The sequence below is a fragment of the Podarcis gaigeae genome, assembly GCF_964106915.1.
Source record: "Podarcis gaigeae genome assembly, chromosome: 5".
Classification (NCBI taxonomy): domain Eukaryota; kingdom Metazoa; phylum Chordata; class Lepidosauria; order Squamata; family Lacertidae; genus Podarcis; species Podarcis gaigeae.
The window spans coordinates 59,189,700-59,206,606 of record NC_139681.1 but is presented as its reverse complement, the minus strand read 5'-3'; the positions used below and the strand labels follow the sequence as shown (position 1 = coordinate 59,206,606).

The 16,907-nt window shown below is 47.3% G+C and overlaps 2 protein-coding genes across 5 annotated transcripts; one reads left to right on the top strand and one right to left on the bottom strand.

Annotated features, from left to right (window-relative positions):
* Positions 1–604: 604 nt before the first annotated feature.
* ZDHHC16 (zDHHC palmitoyltransferase 16) lies at positions 605–9,700 on the bottom strand. 4 transcript variants are annotated; one of them, XM_083738035.1, is made up of 11 exons: positions 9,557–9,700; positions 5,961–6,213; positions 5,422–5,616; positions 5,056–5,150; positions 3,819–3,847; positions 3,108–3,241; positions 2,906–2,953; positions 2,325–2,410; positions 1,960–2,083; positions 1,374–1,444; positions 605–1,110 (listed from the first exon to the last, which is right to left on the bottom strand). In XM_083738035.1, exons 2-11 carry the CDS (start codon positions 6,195–6,197, stop codon positions 996–998), a joined length of 1,134 nt encoding a protein of 377 aa, XP_083594161.1. In that variant the 5' UTR covers positions 6,198–6,213; positions 9,557–9,700; the 3' UTR covers positions 605–995. The 4 variants fall into 4 exon arrangements, with proteins under 4 accessions (XP_083594161.1, XP_083594162.1, XP_083594163.1 ...); XM_083738036.1 differs by having other exon boundaries at positions 5,056–5,147; positions 9,557–9,699; XM_083738037.1 differs by lacking the exon at positions 2,906–2,953.
* A 29-nt stretch (positions 9,701–9,729) lies between these two features.
* On the top strand, positions 9,730–15,610 carry EXOSC1 (exosome component 1). The gene is made up of 8 exons (XM_083738078.1): positions 9,730–9,999; positions 11,323–11,438; positions 12,290–12,364; positions 13,553–13,641; positions 14,078–14,111; positions 14,654–14,704; positions 14,805–14,889; positions 15,261–15,610. Exons 1-8 carry the CDS (start codon positions 9,972–9,974, stop codon positions 15,365–15,367), a joined length of 585 nt encoding a protein of 194 aa, XP_083594204.1. The 5' UTR covers positions 9,730–9,971; the 3' UTR covers positions 15,368–15,610.
* Positions 15,611–16,907: the final 1,297 nt, after the last annotated feature.

The following is a 16,907-nucleotide window of genomic DNA, read 5'->3' as shown; positions in this document are numbered from 1 at the left end:
CTTAACTTGAATTAATGGTGGGGCCTGGGGCTGTGTTGAAGGCCTAATTACTCTTCTTAAGTAGATGGTTGCAAAGAAAGCAGTGCTTAATGGCATACGTCCCATGGCTATTATAACAGGGCTGCTTTTCATACATGCTCCATAGCTGAGTTTCAGGTAGTCAAACAAAACCAGTCCTGCATAGTACCCCACCCCCTTTAATCCTACTATGTACCACTAGTTCTGGACTACTCATAAATTATTTGTAAAAACATGGAAGGGACACTGAGAGGTAGCATCAGCTTCTCATGTTGCTGCCTTGAAAGGGCTACAGAAACCTGCAGTTTGGTGAGAGGTCAACAGAGTGGAAAATTGGTAATGGTACATATACAAGAATAGGGACAATCTGTGGCTTTTGAAAGATATTTTTAGACTTCACCCCAAGGCCTTACACCTAATGGCCGGGACCAACAAAATCTCTTAAGACCTACAACTATCTGTAAAAACAGCACTGCCTGGAATCTGTTCTGAAAAGACAGTTGTGAGCTATAGAGAGATCAATCAGTTTCTTAAGATATTGCCACCATTGTGCCTTCTCTTCTGCTAATGAGGAACAGATGCCACACCATATTAAAATGATTTTTATTTTCGTTTAAAAAATCCCTGCCTACATAGTGGAAGAGTAACAAGACCCTGGCATACCAGCCAGGGTCCTGAGGTGAGGCAGGGGGCATATTGCGCCTTCCTCCACTACCAGGAATACCAATACTTCATCCTACATAGGCTGGATTATGTGGGCAAGACATTGCTGTCTCACCACAGCTGCCTGCAGCTGGGGGGGGGGGCTCTTCCACCTTCATCCTAAGACTGCTGGAGCAGTTTGCTGCAGCTGGTGCAATTGTGGCATGTGACGTCACCAGCACCTCGGGGAACTGTGCTGTCCATTATGCTGCCCCTTGAAAGCAGCCTGTGGTTTCCCGTCTTCCGGCAGCTGGTCAACTCTGCCCTTTATCAAATCAAATTGTCAAGAGAGGAGTCTTCTGTTCCACAATGCAGGGTGGAGTTTCCCAACTCAGGCCAGATCCATAGGGTGTGTGTGTGGAGGGTAGTAGAACTCGGGTGACCCAGTGCCTAGAAAAGAGAACATCTTTCAATGAATAAATGGAACACAGGAAGACATTTACAGGCTTGCTAGTATATTTCGCCCAAGCATTTTCCAGATTACAGAGAACCTAGAGGGCTACAGCTTTACTGTGGAATGCAAAATAAGAAGCTTCAGCTGTGCTAATAGTACTGTACCTTGCTTCGTCAAGATCCAGCCAACCCCAGCCACCCTGTTATCCAAAAGACAGGGCAAATGTAGAGTATACCAGTTGCGCATTTCCCGTTCTCACCTCTGTGTCTCCACACCCAGGAAAACCTTCCAATTTCCCAAAGGACCATAGTTGTATGGGTTTTGGAAGACCTAGGGCCAATGGAAAAGTAGCATGAAATTATATTCTGCTAGGACCTGGTTCTGGCATATTTATTCATTCTTCCATTCTGCATAGCAACCCCTCTTGGGGAAATCTGACTATGGTCAAACTTCAGAATTATTCAAATGGTCAAAAATAAGTGCGACGGAATCATACTCCTAAAAAAAAAGTCTCCCTGTTTACGTAGCTGAGTTCTATATAATGTATTAAAATTAATTCAAATAAAATATTAAAATAAAAAACTGTTCAAATGCATGCCTGATTAAAAATTGTTTGTGCTTTCTGGAATCCGGAGAATAACAGGGTCAACTCAAGAGGAAGTTTGTTTATACAGGAAGGGGCTGCAGGAGAAAAGACCCTGTTTTAGCTATTTTTCTAACAAAACACCCTGAAGTGATGGAACGTTAGCATGACCCACACATCAAGCAAATAGGTGAGCTCAGCTGTTTTGCCTCCATTTTCTCCCCCCCCCCCCCAATTGAAGGTTGAGCCTTGCCCTCCTCACCTTGCCCTTCAATCGGAGTCTCTTTCTTTCTTTGCGGTTTATGTGCCTTTCAATGCTGGTCTCACCACGAGTGATGAGGACAGAATGCCAGAGCATGAGAGCGCCCAGTGCCAAGGCTACTGAACTGCAGGGAAATGAACAGAGGAATGTTGCAGCGCATGGGCAAACACCAAGTAGCTGAAATAGCTGGAGCAAGTCGCTTATTATCTCTCACTGACAGCTGGATGAGGCTTTTGCAGAGAGCAGAGAATAAGACAGCTAGAAAGCTCTGTGCTCCGGAGGCTGACTTGGCAGCTTTCTCAAAGCATTCCGGAGAGACTTGCCCCTCCTCTTCCCCATGAGCACCAAACAACCAGATCAGTTACCTGCAGAGGACCCAGGCATACACTATACTCTTGTGGAAAGCTCGCTGGCGGAAGGAGAAGGTGGGTGGTGGTGTCTGAGAGTAAGTCTGCAAGGAAAAAGCAGATGTTGCGGTGGCCAGAGATGCGAGGATGCAGCGGAGGATGCTGTGACCCCAAACCAATGAGATGTGGAGGTCTTTCAAGGACAAATGGGTGGACAGACAGCACAGCACAAGACAGACACCTCTTGGGAGGCAAGGGTCTTGATCATGAATCAGCGATGGGGCAGAGCATGGGTACTGGGGTTCAATACTCACTTCCCTTACTCCCCATTCATACATTATCCCTTTTGGAAGACAAGAATACAGCATCACTTAGCCAGTTGTGCAAACAGTTCCTCCCCTCGATGGCACAACCAACTGCAGCTGAATGGGCTCGGGCTCCCTTAGGAGGAAGAAGGGAAGGAGTGATTCTGCCCAGGAAAGGGAATCTGAGCAGTCACAGCCACGGCTGTAGAGTCAATTGCTGGGGCAGAGCAGCAAGCTCCCCTGCCATGCTCTGCCCTGTCCCTGACTTGAGCAGCGGAGCAGCAGGTACCCCACCTGATTGGCTGTCACGTGCAGTCTCCCCTTGTCAAGCAGTTTCATTTTCTATCGGATGGAAAAGAGGCTGCCAGTTACACACACTCAGTTCTCCTCGGCCTAGGTAACTCCTCGTGCAGCTATCCAGGCCAGGAGGAAGAGCCCCTCCCCCTCCCATGCCACCATGTGCCCAGACAGACCCCGGTTCAGCCAGAAACCTCACCTCAATGGCAGCATAGGCCTCCCAGAATAGGTCCCAGCCACTGACGCTGCTGTAGATGCAGCCCATGGTCATGAACAGCATGAAGGAGAAGAAGTAGCGGTGGTTGAAGTGCCCCACGCAGTTGTTCAGCCATGCTGTCCCTTGGGGTTAAAGGTCTGTAAAGGCAGGCAAAAATCCCCAACCCTCCTCACCGTGTAACAGGGGATAGCCAATTCTGGATCTGCACCCAAACCGTACTGGTGATTTAATTGATCCACCTAATACCATGCCACCTGTTGGGGCTCCTTCCAATTTTGCAGCTCCTTTCAGCTTGGGGGAGTGAGGAGATCTGCTTACTCAGGACACACTTTAATAAAACCATAACCCAGCAGGTAAGAAGAACAGGGGATGATGCTTCACATAGAAGGAATAATAGTTCTGGCCTAAGAACCATTTCGCTTTGATGCTGAAACAGGAATGCCCCCTCTGAAATGCAGCTGATTGTTCCCAAAACATTTACTGAGACATGCCTCACAGGAGATCGGCACAAATACTTTTCCTTTTCCTCTTCAATGTTGCGAGTTTACCCCCTTGGACCAGTTAATCTCAAGACATCCTTTACTTTCCCTGGGGATATATATTATCACTTTGCATATATCATCGCGTTCCTGGGACAAGTGACCTTACAGGAGACCCCCAAGTCAGTCCAGCTATGGGCCTGCAGAAGGATACGGCAGTGATGGTCCATCTTCAACACACACCTGTGGAAGGGAAATAGCATTTGCGTTAGGGCGCTATTGCACACTGGAGGTGAGACAGAAGGAGAATGGGGTGCTGACAGCGCAGTGCAGCTTAAATAGTAAGGAAATGATGCAGCTATGGAACATGACACGGTGCAGCAACACAAGGCAAGAAAAACAAGAACAAGTCACCACTCGATCCCTTAATGTGCATGCAAGCAAGAGACCGGCTGAAGGCTGCTTGGCGAGAGCTGGGTACTGGCTGCTCACTGGCCTCAATACAAAGCCCTCTGCAGTCTTTGGCAATGTTACCTTAGTGTAAGGAGACTTCTGCACAAACTTGCAGGTGTTCCTAAAGGTAGAGATGCATATAGTCTATAGGTACACAGATGCACCCCAAGGCTACACAGCATTTGGCAGAATTTAGCTTCTTGAGCATGTTTCCTTTCATTAAAAAAGGCAAGTTTCTAACCTTTATGGCTTGGGAAATAAAACCAAAGGTTTAAAGTGAGTGGAGAAAGCAAAGAAAATTCAAAGAGGAGGAGGACTGATCAGCATTTCCCAAGCTCTGATGTTCTGCATAGTCCTTTATCCCTAATCCCACAGGTAGCAGACATTATGCAAAACAGACATTTGCAGACTGAACATATTCGCCTAATTTATTAAAACCACACAATTTTATTTTCCCTCGCTCCCATGCCGCCCTTCCTCTATTTACTGTACTTTCTTTTTCAGTGCAGAGAAACTATGTTGATGTTCTTACAGGTTATATCTCAGCTGAAAGAGGGACTCGAAGACTTCAGCATGAGAAACAGGCAACAATTCATCTATGTCCAGATTATTATTGTCATTGCAATTCTGCATCAGAGGTAACTCTCACTCCATATCCAAAATTATGAAGATCACAAAAGTGTGCAATAAGTCAAGGAGTTATGCTTCCTGCATTCTCGTGCTTTATTCTGAAACAAGTATTTGGATATTTATGGAAAATATAAGAGAGAATCATAAGAAGTATATGCCAAGAGGGGAATGTGGAGTTCAGAAAGCTTTCTAAAATTCTCAGGAGCCTTTGCCAGACACAGGATTCTACACCAGCTACCACAAGACATTTCATGCTCACATACAATGTGAAAGATAAATGACCCTGGTTATCTGCCTGCCCATAAAGCATCTTTAAAGGGTTCGGGTTTTCACACGTGACACTGGTCTGATACAAGGGGAATGCCCACCTGTTGCAGATGCTGCAGTGGTGGGTCCGGGCAGGCTTCGGGGCAATACACTTCCTGCAGATGGAGACAGCAGCGACATCGCTCTTCAACTGCTGCTGGAAGGAACATCGGTAGCCTTTAGCGTGGTTGCAAGAGTGCTATTGCCTTTACGCTAACCCAAAACACACTGGGTCAAGCATCTTTGGACATAGGCCCTCTGGAGCTTGCACACAGTGGAAACTCGATATCAGCCCTTTGTCCATAACGTTCTGTGTAAGAGTCACCAGTGAAAGAAGAAGTGGTAGGAAATCATGTCCTACCATGGACCTCAGTGTTAAAAAATAAACTTAATAAAAGTGAAATCAGATATTGGTGCCTCTACCCTACCTGCGGAGGAAAACCGGGCTGAGTAGTGATGGCCATATAGTAGTGGAAGACAATCATGACGAGGTTCCAGTGACCATAGATGAAATGCCAGAAGATCCAAAGAAGGGGGTAGGTTTGCAAGACGAGTGGCAAGAGGCAGACGTACACTATGACCACCACTGAGCTGGTCAGAGTGATCACCAGGGCCACAAACACCTGTTGAGGGGGAAGAGGGAAGGGTCTGAGCCACCAACACACTGCAGACAAGTTTCAGCCCTTTCGATGGAGGAATGTTTCCAGTGGATGGATCCCCATGCTAAACCCAACTTGGTCTCCCCATAGTCCGAAGAAAACAGCAGCGCTGGGGGACCACAAAAGAATTCAGCGAAGCATCAGCACCATCTCCTCCCACATCTGCAAGGTCATGTATCTCCTTGCCCAGCTTAGATGTTTGATGGTGGCTTGAAGCCCGGGGCTCAAACTCTTTATTTCCTAGAGCTGAACATGTCTCCAGCAGGCCTGAAGCTGCACTCCGCTGCCTTTCCTCCCAAGATACTCACCACCCCAAACCAGCGGGTGACGTGATCCACCAGCCAGTAGATGGGCTCAAAGAGGGCGTCGAGAGCAGTGTCGCCATTAGCAAAGGAGTTGTACACCAGGGAGCGCAAACAGAGGCGCCCATACAGCCAGAGCTGTCCCACATGCTTAGTCAGCCAGAACCGGCGCCGCTGACCTATCCGCAGGCATTTCAGGAAGAAGCGCATGACAGCAGAATACATCCTCTGGCGGCTCCTCATCCCTGCCACTTAGAGTCTGTGGAGAGAGGAGGCAGTGTTAAGTAGATACTAGACATCGGGTTTAGATGGAAGGCAAAGGCTTGGTGCCAAATATTCAGCAGTTGAGTCTACTGCTCCAGAATCACGATGCTAAGGGATATAAGGAGGTGGAAGAGTCACGGCTAATCATAGGATAGTGCTGAGGGTGAGGAGTCACTCTCACTTCAGATGACTCCAGTGTAGCATTGGTGGAAAGGTTTTGCTCCCCCACTGCTTTCCGTGTGAGTAATGACAGCTAGTAGAATGCACCCAGAGTTGAAAGTGTCCCCTCCATGGCTCTGTCAATTCTCCTGCCTATCTTCTGAGATGAAATACCCAGGCTCCTTGCGTGAATATATATATATACACTGAGTTCAAAGGGCAAGAGATTGCCCAGAGCACACACAGCACCCCAAAGGCCAAAGAGGCACATCTATGAGGTTTGCATTTGGATTTCCTTTCCCAACATAATGGAGAAAACAGCTATCAGTGGCTACTGGCCATGATGGCTATGCTCTGCCCCCAGTTCTGAACCCCAGTTGCTGGAAACTGCAGAAGGGCAGAAGGGGAGAGTGCTTCTGCGCTCAGGTCCTGCTTGCAGGTTCCTCCCAGACATCTGGTTGGCCTCTGTAAGAACAGGATGGTGGACTAGACAGGTCATTGCCTGATCCAGCAGGCTCTTCTTCAGCTCTCATAGCAAAGGGAGAGAATGACTGAGGAAACCAGGCATCTCATGAGTGGCGGGGATACAGTGCCTTTCCCCCAAAGTTGTTTGCTGTGGTGTAGTCCAGAATTTTTAGGGTAGGGGGGATACCTTGAGTTAGGGATGGACCCTTCCAAAACAGAAGATAAGCCCATATAGAGCTGAGCACCTACGAGATTTAGAGATCTGAGATGGAAATTGCAGGAGCTACCAACGATTGAGGGGTGGCAGAAAAAGATGATGGACTATGCGGAACTGGCCAAGCTGATAGGCAGGATCCGGAACCAAGATGACCAAAAGTTTCAAAGAGAGTAAATTTATTGAGTATATGAATAACTATTGTAAAAATGTTAAGACACTAGCGGGATTGATATAAATTCTGCAACGAAGAAACTCTAAATCGCAAAACTTTATAGACCATTGAGACAGAGTTGATCATAAGGATATAAAGGTCTGAAGTAGAGGATATAAAGTGCGACACAAAGATTTGAAAATTAAAAACCGGTTGAAGGGATGGAGGGAAGTCACGAGCTCAGTAAAGCAAAGAATTTATTTGTTTTGTTATTGGTATGCTGAAATATTGTGTTAAAAAAGAAATTAGCAAAAATTATATTTTAAAAAAAAGAGATTTAGAGAGCTGACAGGGAGGGAGAGGATTGAATCCTTGCTGCCATACATCCTTTCATCTCTGCAAAATATTTCTGGGTTGGGAAAGAATTGACTGGCGAAAGGGAGCCAACAGTGATACCTTCCCAAACCCAGTCCTGGTCTTGAGAGAGTTCAGCATATCCCCTTGACATCTCTGCCTCAGTTGGGGAAAATATCCAATTTAGACCTGTCTACTAAAGCTAGCAGGGCTAAGGAGGCCAAAATGATAAAAGAGGAGGAATGAAATGATGGCACTTACCTGCTCGCAGAACTCTAGCATCAAGCTGCAGCTAATCTAAGAGCAAGAGGGAACCTGAGCTAGGCCAGCTCTGGAGAAAGCTGATCTTGGCCAATTAATATTAACCGAGAATGTGACCCTACGAACCCCTCAGGGGTGGTGACAGTACCAGCAAGGTGGAATTTAGTAAGGGGGTCACAGTGCAGAAATGAAACAAAGAGACCTAAAAAGGAATTTGGCACCACTGTCGAGAGATCAAATTATTATTTTTAGCGTATGGAAACTCAGGGAAGTAGGCCTATGGCTGACTCTGCAGCAACCATTATGCCCAATTTCCACTTACTGTACTAGCAACCTCTCACTCCACTCAAATTCTACTTGCCTCAAAAAGGTGTTCTGGTGCTGTCAACAGAGTACATTCCTTGTAGTTAGTCTGAACACAAGTGACCCTATTTTGGTTCATCTTAGGGTAAATTATAGCTGCACATTAAACAGGGACAATACCTCACAGCCTCTCACACATGAATGTATTTTCACAAGGATGGGAGGGGAGAGGATCAGCATAGTTCTGGATCTTCTTAATTCTGATTCTGTAGAAACTTTGGTAAAATTGAGCAACATGTTGCAGAATTCCTGCAGCGCTCTGCCCAGTAGCCAAATAAATAGCAAGAACACCTCCAAGTCTCTCCCCCACCCCCAAGGCAAACAGATTATTTTACTTGGTTCACAACAGAATGCATTGTTGTAAACCACTTTGGGATTTATTTAATAATAATAATAATAATAATAATAATAATAATAATAATATCACATAATTAGTTTTCACGAGGCAATACATTTAGAGTCAAAATTAGAGCTTTCCGGCAAAGTATACTAGCTCGCAGCTAGATGATAAAAGTGTTCACACACAGCAGCCCATCTGTGTTGACATTACAGCAGAAAATAACACATACAGAGAGAGAAAGAGAGATAGAGAAGCATTGTCTGTGCCGGTAGTCACATGCACCCAGAGCTCGGCTCATTCTCTGCCAGTTGAGCAGAGCTGGCATCCTTCCTGAGCACGGATTAAGGGTGATTTCTGAAGGCAGCATTGCCCCTCTAGCAGATGGCAGCAACAGCAGAAGTCACACAAGGGAAGATTAAGCACTGAGATGGTTATGAGACAGCGAGACCTGCGTGGGTGAGTCAATGGGCTCCCAGTGGGGTGGGGGATGGGATTTTGTCTCCACTATATTTTCTAAGAAAAAGGAGATCAGCTGAGGTTAAAACTCCACCTCCGCGTGAGCCCCAGCTCGTCTGCTCTAGGCATAACAGCCCCAGAGGCGGTCACGGGAACAAACCCCAGAGAGGAGTGGGGACAGGAAAAGAAGCACCATTCGTATGCATCCCACGAAAGCTCTGTAGAGGCGTGGGGACCTGAAGACGCGTGTCTACCGAGTTCAGGGGCTCATGGCTCTCTCTAGCCATGCCTCCGGGAGAGGGTCTGTTCCAACGTGCATTCCAAGGATGCAGTCATTCGGGACGCTGCTAAGCAGTATCTGGGAAAGCGAAGAGCACCGAGCCCCAGCTTTGTTGCCCAGACCGGGCACGGCAGCCTTAGCAAACAGGCGAAGCCCTTAAGCAGCAATGGAGAAGAGGAGCTACCCGGCGGCGAAAAAGCACCGGCTCTCCCGAAGCGTGCAGGGGAAACGAGGTCTGCCCCAGCATGCACCGCAGGACCACCGCGCGTCAGAGGGATCCCCCTCGCCTTACCTGGTGCTGCCATGTTCAGGGTGTAGTCAAACCGAGACTACAACCCGCTCCCCGCGTTACCGCATCCACCGAGGCATCCTGCTCCCTGTCTTTGACCACCCTCACCCTTGCGCATGCGCGACTCCACGCCGCGAGCGCCAAGCGGAACTACGATTCCCGTCACCCACTGCGCGTCGCTTCGCACGGTCTCCTCGCGCCCTCTGCCTATGGTTATCCCTCTGTATGTCCCGCACGCCCCGTTTTCTAATAGCTCTTCCGCCCAGGGAGGAAAGCATGCGCGCGGGGAGGAAGTCATGTGACAGCAGAGCCGGCCAATGAGGCAGCGGCTCAGCGCCCTGTTTTCGGTGGGGGAGACTTGCTTCGGAAGGCGCGTTTCCCGCGAGGGAGGCCGCCGCTCAGACTCGCCCCGGGCAGGATGGCTCCCGCGCGGTACTGCGTCCCTGGTGGGTGACTGGGAGAGCCGGGGCGGGGGGAGGGAGGCGTCCTGGCTGGGAGCAAAAACGAGGTCGCGCTATTGAAGTTCTTCCTCTTTGGTGATCACTCGTAGTCGAGTGTGATTGTCTTCCATGAACACGGTTTTAACGGTGAGTCCGTAAGTGACTGTGGAGGCCAATTCTGGATCCACACGTCCTTCCACAGTGGGGACATAGGTTTCCAGGCGGGAGTTGATCAAGGTGAGGATTTGCCAACCGTGCCTTCCTCTTAGCAAGTTTCTCCCTTTCGTCCTGAGTTCCAGCCATGATACCTTTGGTAAAGGCTGTTCTCCATTTGGAGCGCTCGCAGGCCAGTGTTTCCCAGTTGTCCATCTTTCCCATAGGGCTTAGTGGTGCATCGCGCCAGGGCCTCTTGGGTTCCCCAGCGAGTTGGGGAGCTGCGCGGCTTTGCCAGCGGCCTCCCCTTTCCCTGCACACCCGCCAGCTACGCCCTGCCAACCATACGGCTGGCGGGCGTGCAGCTTGCTTCCCAACCCTCCGCGGGAGGAGAGCGATCCCCGCAGAGGCTTAGGATGGAAGCTGCACCCCACCAACCATATGACTGGCGGGTGCACAGCTTCCCTCCCAAGCCTCTGCGGGGATCGCTCTCTTGCAGCAGCATGGGGGAGAGTTGCGGGCCCCCCCCCCCGATGGCTGGCAGTGCTCAGCTTCGCCCCCCACTATCTGCGGTAATTTGGGGGCGCTGGGCCCTGGGTGTTTATACTACATTTTTAAAGATTTGCCTTGAGAGAGTCTTTAAACCTCTTTTGTTGACCACCAGCATTATGCTTTACATTTTAAAGTTCGGAATAGAGCAGTTGCTTTGGAAGATTATAATCAGGCATCTGAACAACATGACCAGTCCAACGAAGTTGATTTTGAAGAATTATTGCTTCGACACTGGTGATCTTTGCTTCTTCCAGTACACTGGCATTAGTTCGCCTGTCTTCTCAAATGATGTGTAAAAATTTTCAACTCCAGGTAGCTCAATGGGAGAGGTATCAGGACAGTCCCTGTTCAGGATGGCAGCTGTGGCAAACTACAACGCAGTTGCGCAGTTGGGTAATGTTAGGATTTGCGCCTCCTCTCCTGCCCCCGTTTTAAACCATAGGAAAGTTTTTCATGTTTGATACGCACCTGTTAACAGCATGGTGGGAGTCAATAAATGGGGCTGGGGGTACATGAGTTGGTCCTGCTTTTCACTATGACAGCTTCTCCTGCTGTGTCTGTTACTGTCTGAGAGGACAGTCAACTCTAGGCAATGAGATGTTTGACTTGCATTCTGTCCTGCAGGAGAGAGACTCTGCAGCTTAGAGGAAGGAACCCCTGGAAGCGGCACCTACACCCGTCATGGTTCGATCTATGCCTCCCTGGCTGGTTGTCTCATGAAGAAAAGTGAGAATGGCATGGTGAGATTGAAGCAACCTCTGGGCAACAGTATGAGGGGGCGGTGTAGTGGGAATTGCAAGGACCGAATGCTTTGATGTGAGCAGTGCTAGTTCATAATGTAGGACCAAGAGAGGAACCAAGACACAGATTTGGGGAGGTGGGGAGTGCATAACTGTGACCTTGGATGAGTCAACATAGCTCAGTTGATTAGAGCATGGTGCTGATAATGACAAGGTTACAGGTTTGATCTCCGTATGGGACAGCTGCATTGCAGGGGGTTGGACTAGATGATCCTCAGGGTCCTTTCCAACTCTACAGCATGATTCTGTGAATAGCTGTGGAGCTGTTCTGGGTCTCACAGATTCTTGACTGGAGGTGGGTCTGTGAAAGAAGGCAGGTGAGCTTCATGTCATGTGAACTGGATGGTGCATAATCATGACACCCTATAAAGCCTGAAATGTATACTGTGGCACCTGTAGTGATTAGAAGATTACATTTATATTATCCTGTGAATCGCCCTGAGACCTGTGGATATAGGTCTATATATAGGGTATAGGGTGGTATACAAATTTAATAAATATTAACAACAACAACAACAACAACAACAAGTGTATGGTCAGCTGGTAATCCACAAGAAGTTTTGAGACATGGTTATCTTATAGTGTCATCCTAATACTTGTAATTCAGTAGTTTTCAACCATGAGTCCCCCAGATTTGTTGAACTACACCTATTATCCCTGGTCATTGGCTAAACTGGATGGGGTTGATGGGAGTTTTAATCCATCTACACCTGAGGACCTGTGGTTGATGAGCATGGCTCTAAAGCAATGCGTCAAATAAATCACGACTAGTCTTCTTTTCTTCTCTTTAGCTCCCGGTGGTTTCTGTGATGAGGGACGTGGAATCTCAGCTTCTTCCTGATGTGGGAGCTACAGTGACGTGCAAGGTAACCTCATTTCTATCTTGGCACAGTAGAATTGTCTTTCATTCATCTACTGGTGGGCCAAGGAAAGCAACAGGTTTGGCTTTGAACCAGATATAGAAGCCGTTTGCCACAAGCCTGACTATTGCAGCTGAGCAATGTTTTCTACATCTTTTTATGTGGTGTACTCCTTAGAGTGTCTGATTAGGGCCTGAGAGACCAGGGTTCAAATCCCTACTTGGGCATGAAGTTCACTGGGTGATCTTGAGCTAGTCACCAACTCTTGGCCTCCCTTATCTCACTGGGTTGTTATGAGGATAATATGGAGAGGAGAATCATGTTTGCCACCTTGACTAGCTTTGCGGGGAAAGGTGGGATATAAATGTCTTGATATATAATAAAATGGTATGGATGTTTTCACACAGCAGTTTGCTTGGCTTTTGACACTGCAAACTACAGTGTGACAACAGACTTCTGAGAGCTACTTGCCCATCACAGCAGTGTTGGGGGATGAGACAAAGGTGGTAGGAGGAGAGAGATGGAGGCAGGTGTCTGGCCCAGTCGAACCATGGAAAAATGGCCAGGAAGGGCTAGGCAGCAGCCCAGCAATCATCCTGCTCTGCTGCTGCCTGTCTCTCCAGTGACACCATTTCGGCCTTAGCAACATCAGAGGATAAGAGAATTGGAGGGGGGGAAGCCTAGGTGAGCTGAGGGCAAACTAATGGGAGCAGGTACTGGTGGTTTGATGGGCTCTAATGGGAGGGGTTGACTTGGTGAGGCATAAGAGGAGGGGGGTTGACAGGTGAGTGAGTGTAGCTGGCAAGTGCAGTGAGCAGGAGCTCAGCCCCTAGTAATAAATACCAGCGCTCGTAGTCTGTTCAGCCCCCGAATACCAGAAGCCCAAGTTCCTTCACTACCAAGTCCAGTATAAACCTTGCAAGCATTGCCCTCGCCAGAACAAAGTGTTGTTGATGGAAAGGAAGAAGCACGTACTTCATCTCAAAAACGAGCTTTGATTTTTTTCCTCCACAGAGCAGAAAGCATCATCGACTGCAATCCTAAAATTACTTTCGTTACTTAGAAAAGTGGGAGGGGGAATTGCTGAGGCATTGAAGTTACTGTTCCCTGTGATTACTCTGTTCGATTTGTCCAATCTGAAATCCAGTTATGGTTTTCTCTCCCCTTTTTCCCACCCCCAATATTCCCACCCAGGTTTGCAGCATTAACTCTCGTTTTGCCAAGGTGCACATCTTGTATGTCGGCTCTACACCATTAAAATCCCCATTCCGTGGAACTATCCGGTAGGAAGACAACTTTGTTGTGGGGGCTTCTTCTGAGGTGTTGGATGTCTGCACTTTTAGAGAGGAGATAAGGCCAGCACTTACAAATATTTTGTTTTACTCTCATCATTAGCACTTGAGCGCTAGTAGGAATTGTTTTATTATATTTGTGTTCCTTTCATTTATATAATTTTGTTGTGGAACCCAAGGCAGTGTTTGGATCCCAGGCAGTCATCCATCTAGACACTAGCAAGACCCAGATCTACTTTGTTCAGTAAGGTGCTTGGCCTCATGTTCAGACTTCTTGGTTTTTCATCTAAACTAGCTAACCCTTCCTCCAAAAGCTGCTTCTTCTTCTTTGGCAATCGCTCATAGCTGAGTCTGTATAGTCAGTTTTCTTTTAGGGGAGGGAGAGGACGACTAGGGTGAACTCTTACCTTCTTTTCTCCTGCTGCAGGAGAGAAGATGTCAGAGCTACAGAGAAAGACAAGGTCAGTGGAATAAACATTTTGGTTACATGTGATGGGAATCAGTAGTATACCTAATGCGCATAGCCAGGAGCATTTCTTCCTGGCACGAATACATACATGTGTGTGGCGGACTAGGACATGGGAGACTTTGAAGCCCACTGGGTGACCTTGAGCTAGTCACCATCTCTCTGCCTAACCTACCTCACAGGGTTGCCGTGAAGACAGTATTGAGAGGGGGACAAGTGGGTTTGCCACCTTGGGCTCATTGGAGAAAACCGTGTGATAAAAAAATAACAAAATCATTACTGCTCTTGGGGAAACGTACCTGAGGAAAAGCAAAACCTTGTGGGGGCAAGAGGACATTTAGCAATGCCTCTTTTTGTACATTTGTTGAAGAAAAGGCTTGTGATTTCTGGATAAAGGATATCTTAGCACAAGATCTGATGGGATGTCCTCATCGTGTTCAGATCAGCCATGTTTCACTGCACACTTTCCCTCGAAGTTGTCTCAGTATTTGGCTTTTCACACTTTCTCTTTCCTTCCCTCCTCATGCATGGTGACAGGTAGAGGTTTACAAGAATTTCCGCCCAGGAGATATTGTTTTGGCCAAAGTTGTATCCTTTTCTTGTTTCTGCCTTTATTTGCTGTGTATGTACGTGCTATCTGCAAGAGAAATCTTTAAGCATTGCACCTTAACTCAGCCTGTGGGGCTAGATCTCTCTGGGTGATGCACAGTCCAACTATTTGCTGACAACAGCGGAAAATGAGCTGGGGGTAGTGGTGGCTCATAGTGAAGCAGGTAAGGCCAGTTCTTGTTCCAAGCAGGTTGTACATAATGCTGAAATCTACTGAACATGCCAACATACTCTGGACCTCTTAAATGTATGATTAAGGAAGAAGCATTAGTAACATCACTATTGAGGGAAGACATTCTATAATATAGAATATCCACTTAGGTTGTAAAGTGAAAAGGGCAGTTTATGGATGCAGTAACTAAATTTCAGAGAGACAGGTAGTGGTATATTTATTTATTTTATTTTAATTTGATTTATATACTGCCCTATATCTGGGGGTCTCAGTGTGGTTGCAAGGCACCTTTAATGACTGGAGGAATCTTTCTTTCCCCGGGAAGGGTGTCTGTGTAACTATGGATTTCTGTTCTGATTTCAGGAGTACAGATGGTGCCAATCAGCTGGTGTGAAATGCAGTGCCCCAGTACACATAGCAAGGAACTGCGCAAGGTAGCCAGAGTACAGCCCCAGTTTCTGCAGACGTAGTGACTGATGTATGCCCAAAGATGCACAGCAAGTACATGAAAGGCTTTGCTACAGCTTGCAAGCTTAGAGGGGCATGGAAGCAGCCTCCTTTGCTGTTGCTGTGAATGGACCTTATGAGTGTGCAAAACAGAGCTGGGCCACTTTGGCTTCTGGAATGGTCTGGGAAAGAAAAGTTGATGACAACTCTGGATTCCTCTTAATTTTATATTGCTGTTGTACTGTTTTATAAACCAACCAACTCTTCCCTGTTGTTCCTGTCTTTTCTGCCTGATTTTAATCTTAACACCTGGTAAAGGACAAATAAAACTTGTCTTCCTTTCTGAGCCATAAGCAGTACTGTTTTTTATCTTTAATAAATACCACCTATAGGCGATAAAAAAGTTTTTCTCTAGAGAAGGTTAACTTCCTCCTTTGAACTTGGGTACATTCAGTCCTGGGATGTGGGTGGCGCTGTGGTCTAAACCACTGAGCCTAGGGCTTGCCTATCGGAAGGTCGGCAGTTCAAATCCCCACGACAGAGTGAGCTCCTGTTGTTCGATCCCTGCTCCTGCCCACCTAGCAGTTCAAAAGCACGTCAAAGTGCAAGTAGATAAATAGGTACCGCTCCGGTGGGAAGGTAAATGTGTGCTGCTCTGGTTCGCCAGAAGCGGCTTAGTCATGCTGGCCACATGACCCAGAAGCTGTACGCCGGCTCCCTTGGCCAATAAAGTGAACTGAGCACCCCAACCCCAGAGTCGTCCACGACTGGACTTAACGGTCAGAGGCCCCTTTACCTTTTTTACATTCAGTCCTAGATAGTTTGATCTAATGAACCCCCTTATTGGACGATGTTATTGGAGAAGCAAGGGTGGTGATTAGGTGCGCAGGATCCCAGGCAGTGCCCAAGTTCTGAAGTAGATAGCTCCAAGGCACTCGAGAGGGAGAACCAAAGGAATGAATGCCTAGTCACAAAAAGGAAATTTGATATTGTTCCTATCTAAACATAAATGTTTGAGTGTAAGTAAACCAGGATTGACCTTTGTGTTCCCTCCTATTACTCTTGTGTTCACATTTTCTGTATACAGTACTGGCTTATGTTTAGTATCCACAGTATTGCAATGTTTTGACATTCCCATGTAAACTAGTTACCAAATCTGAAAAAATAAAAAATAAAACAATGGTTTGAATCTCTCTCTCTGTCAGCAGGGCCACGTGGAAGGGGAATCCCGTACTTGGGAACTGTACTTCCCTGTTGATCAGCAGCAGTTGTGTGTGTGTAACCCAACAGGGACACAAACCACCTGCAGTGCTCACCTTGGGAGTGGTTTGGGGATCAGCTAGAGTAGAACATAAGACTTGTCCTTATATGGACTTTACCTACATGGGCTCCACAGCCAGTAGTTTTAAGATGGAACAAAGGATGACCTGGGTCCTTTTCAGACCTGCTTGCAGTGGATAGATACTGTGACTAAATGGGAAAGGAGAGATGAAGAGTCAGCATAGGGGGGGCAACAAGTAACACTATTTCTTGGAATCATTAAGATTGTACAAACACAGGAGC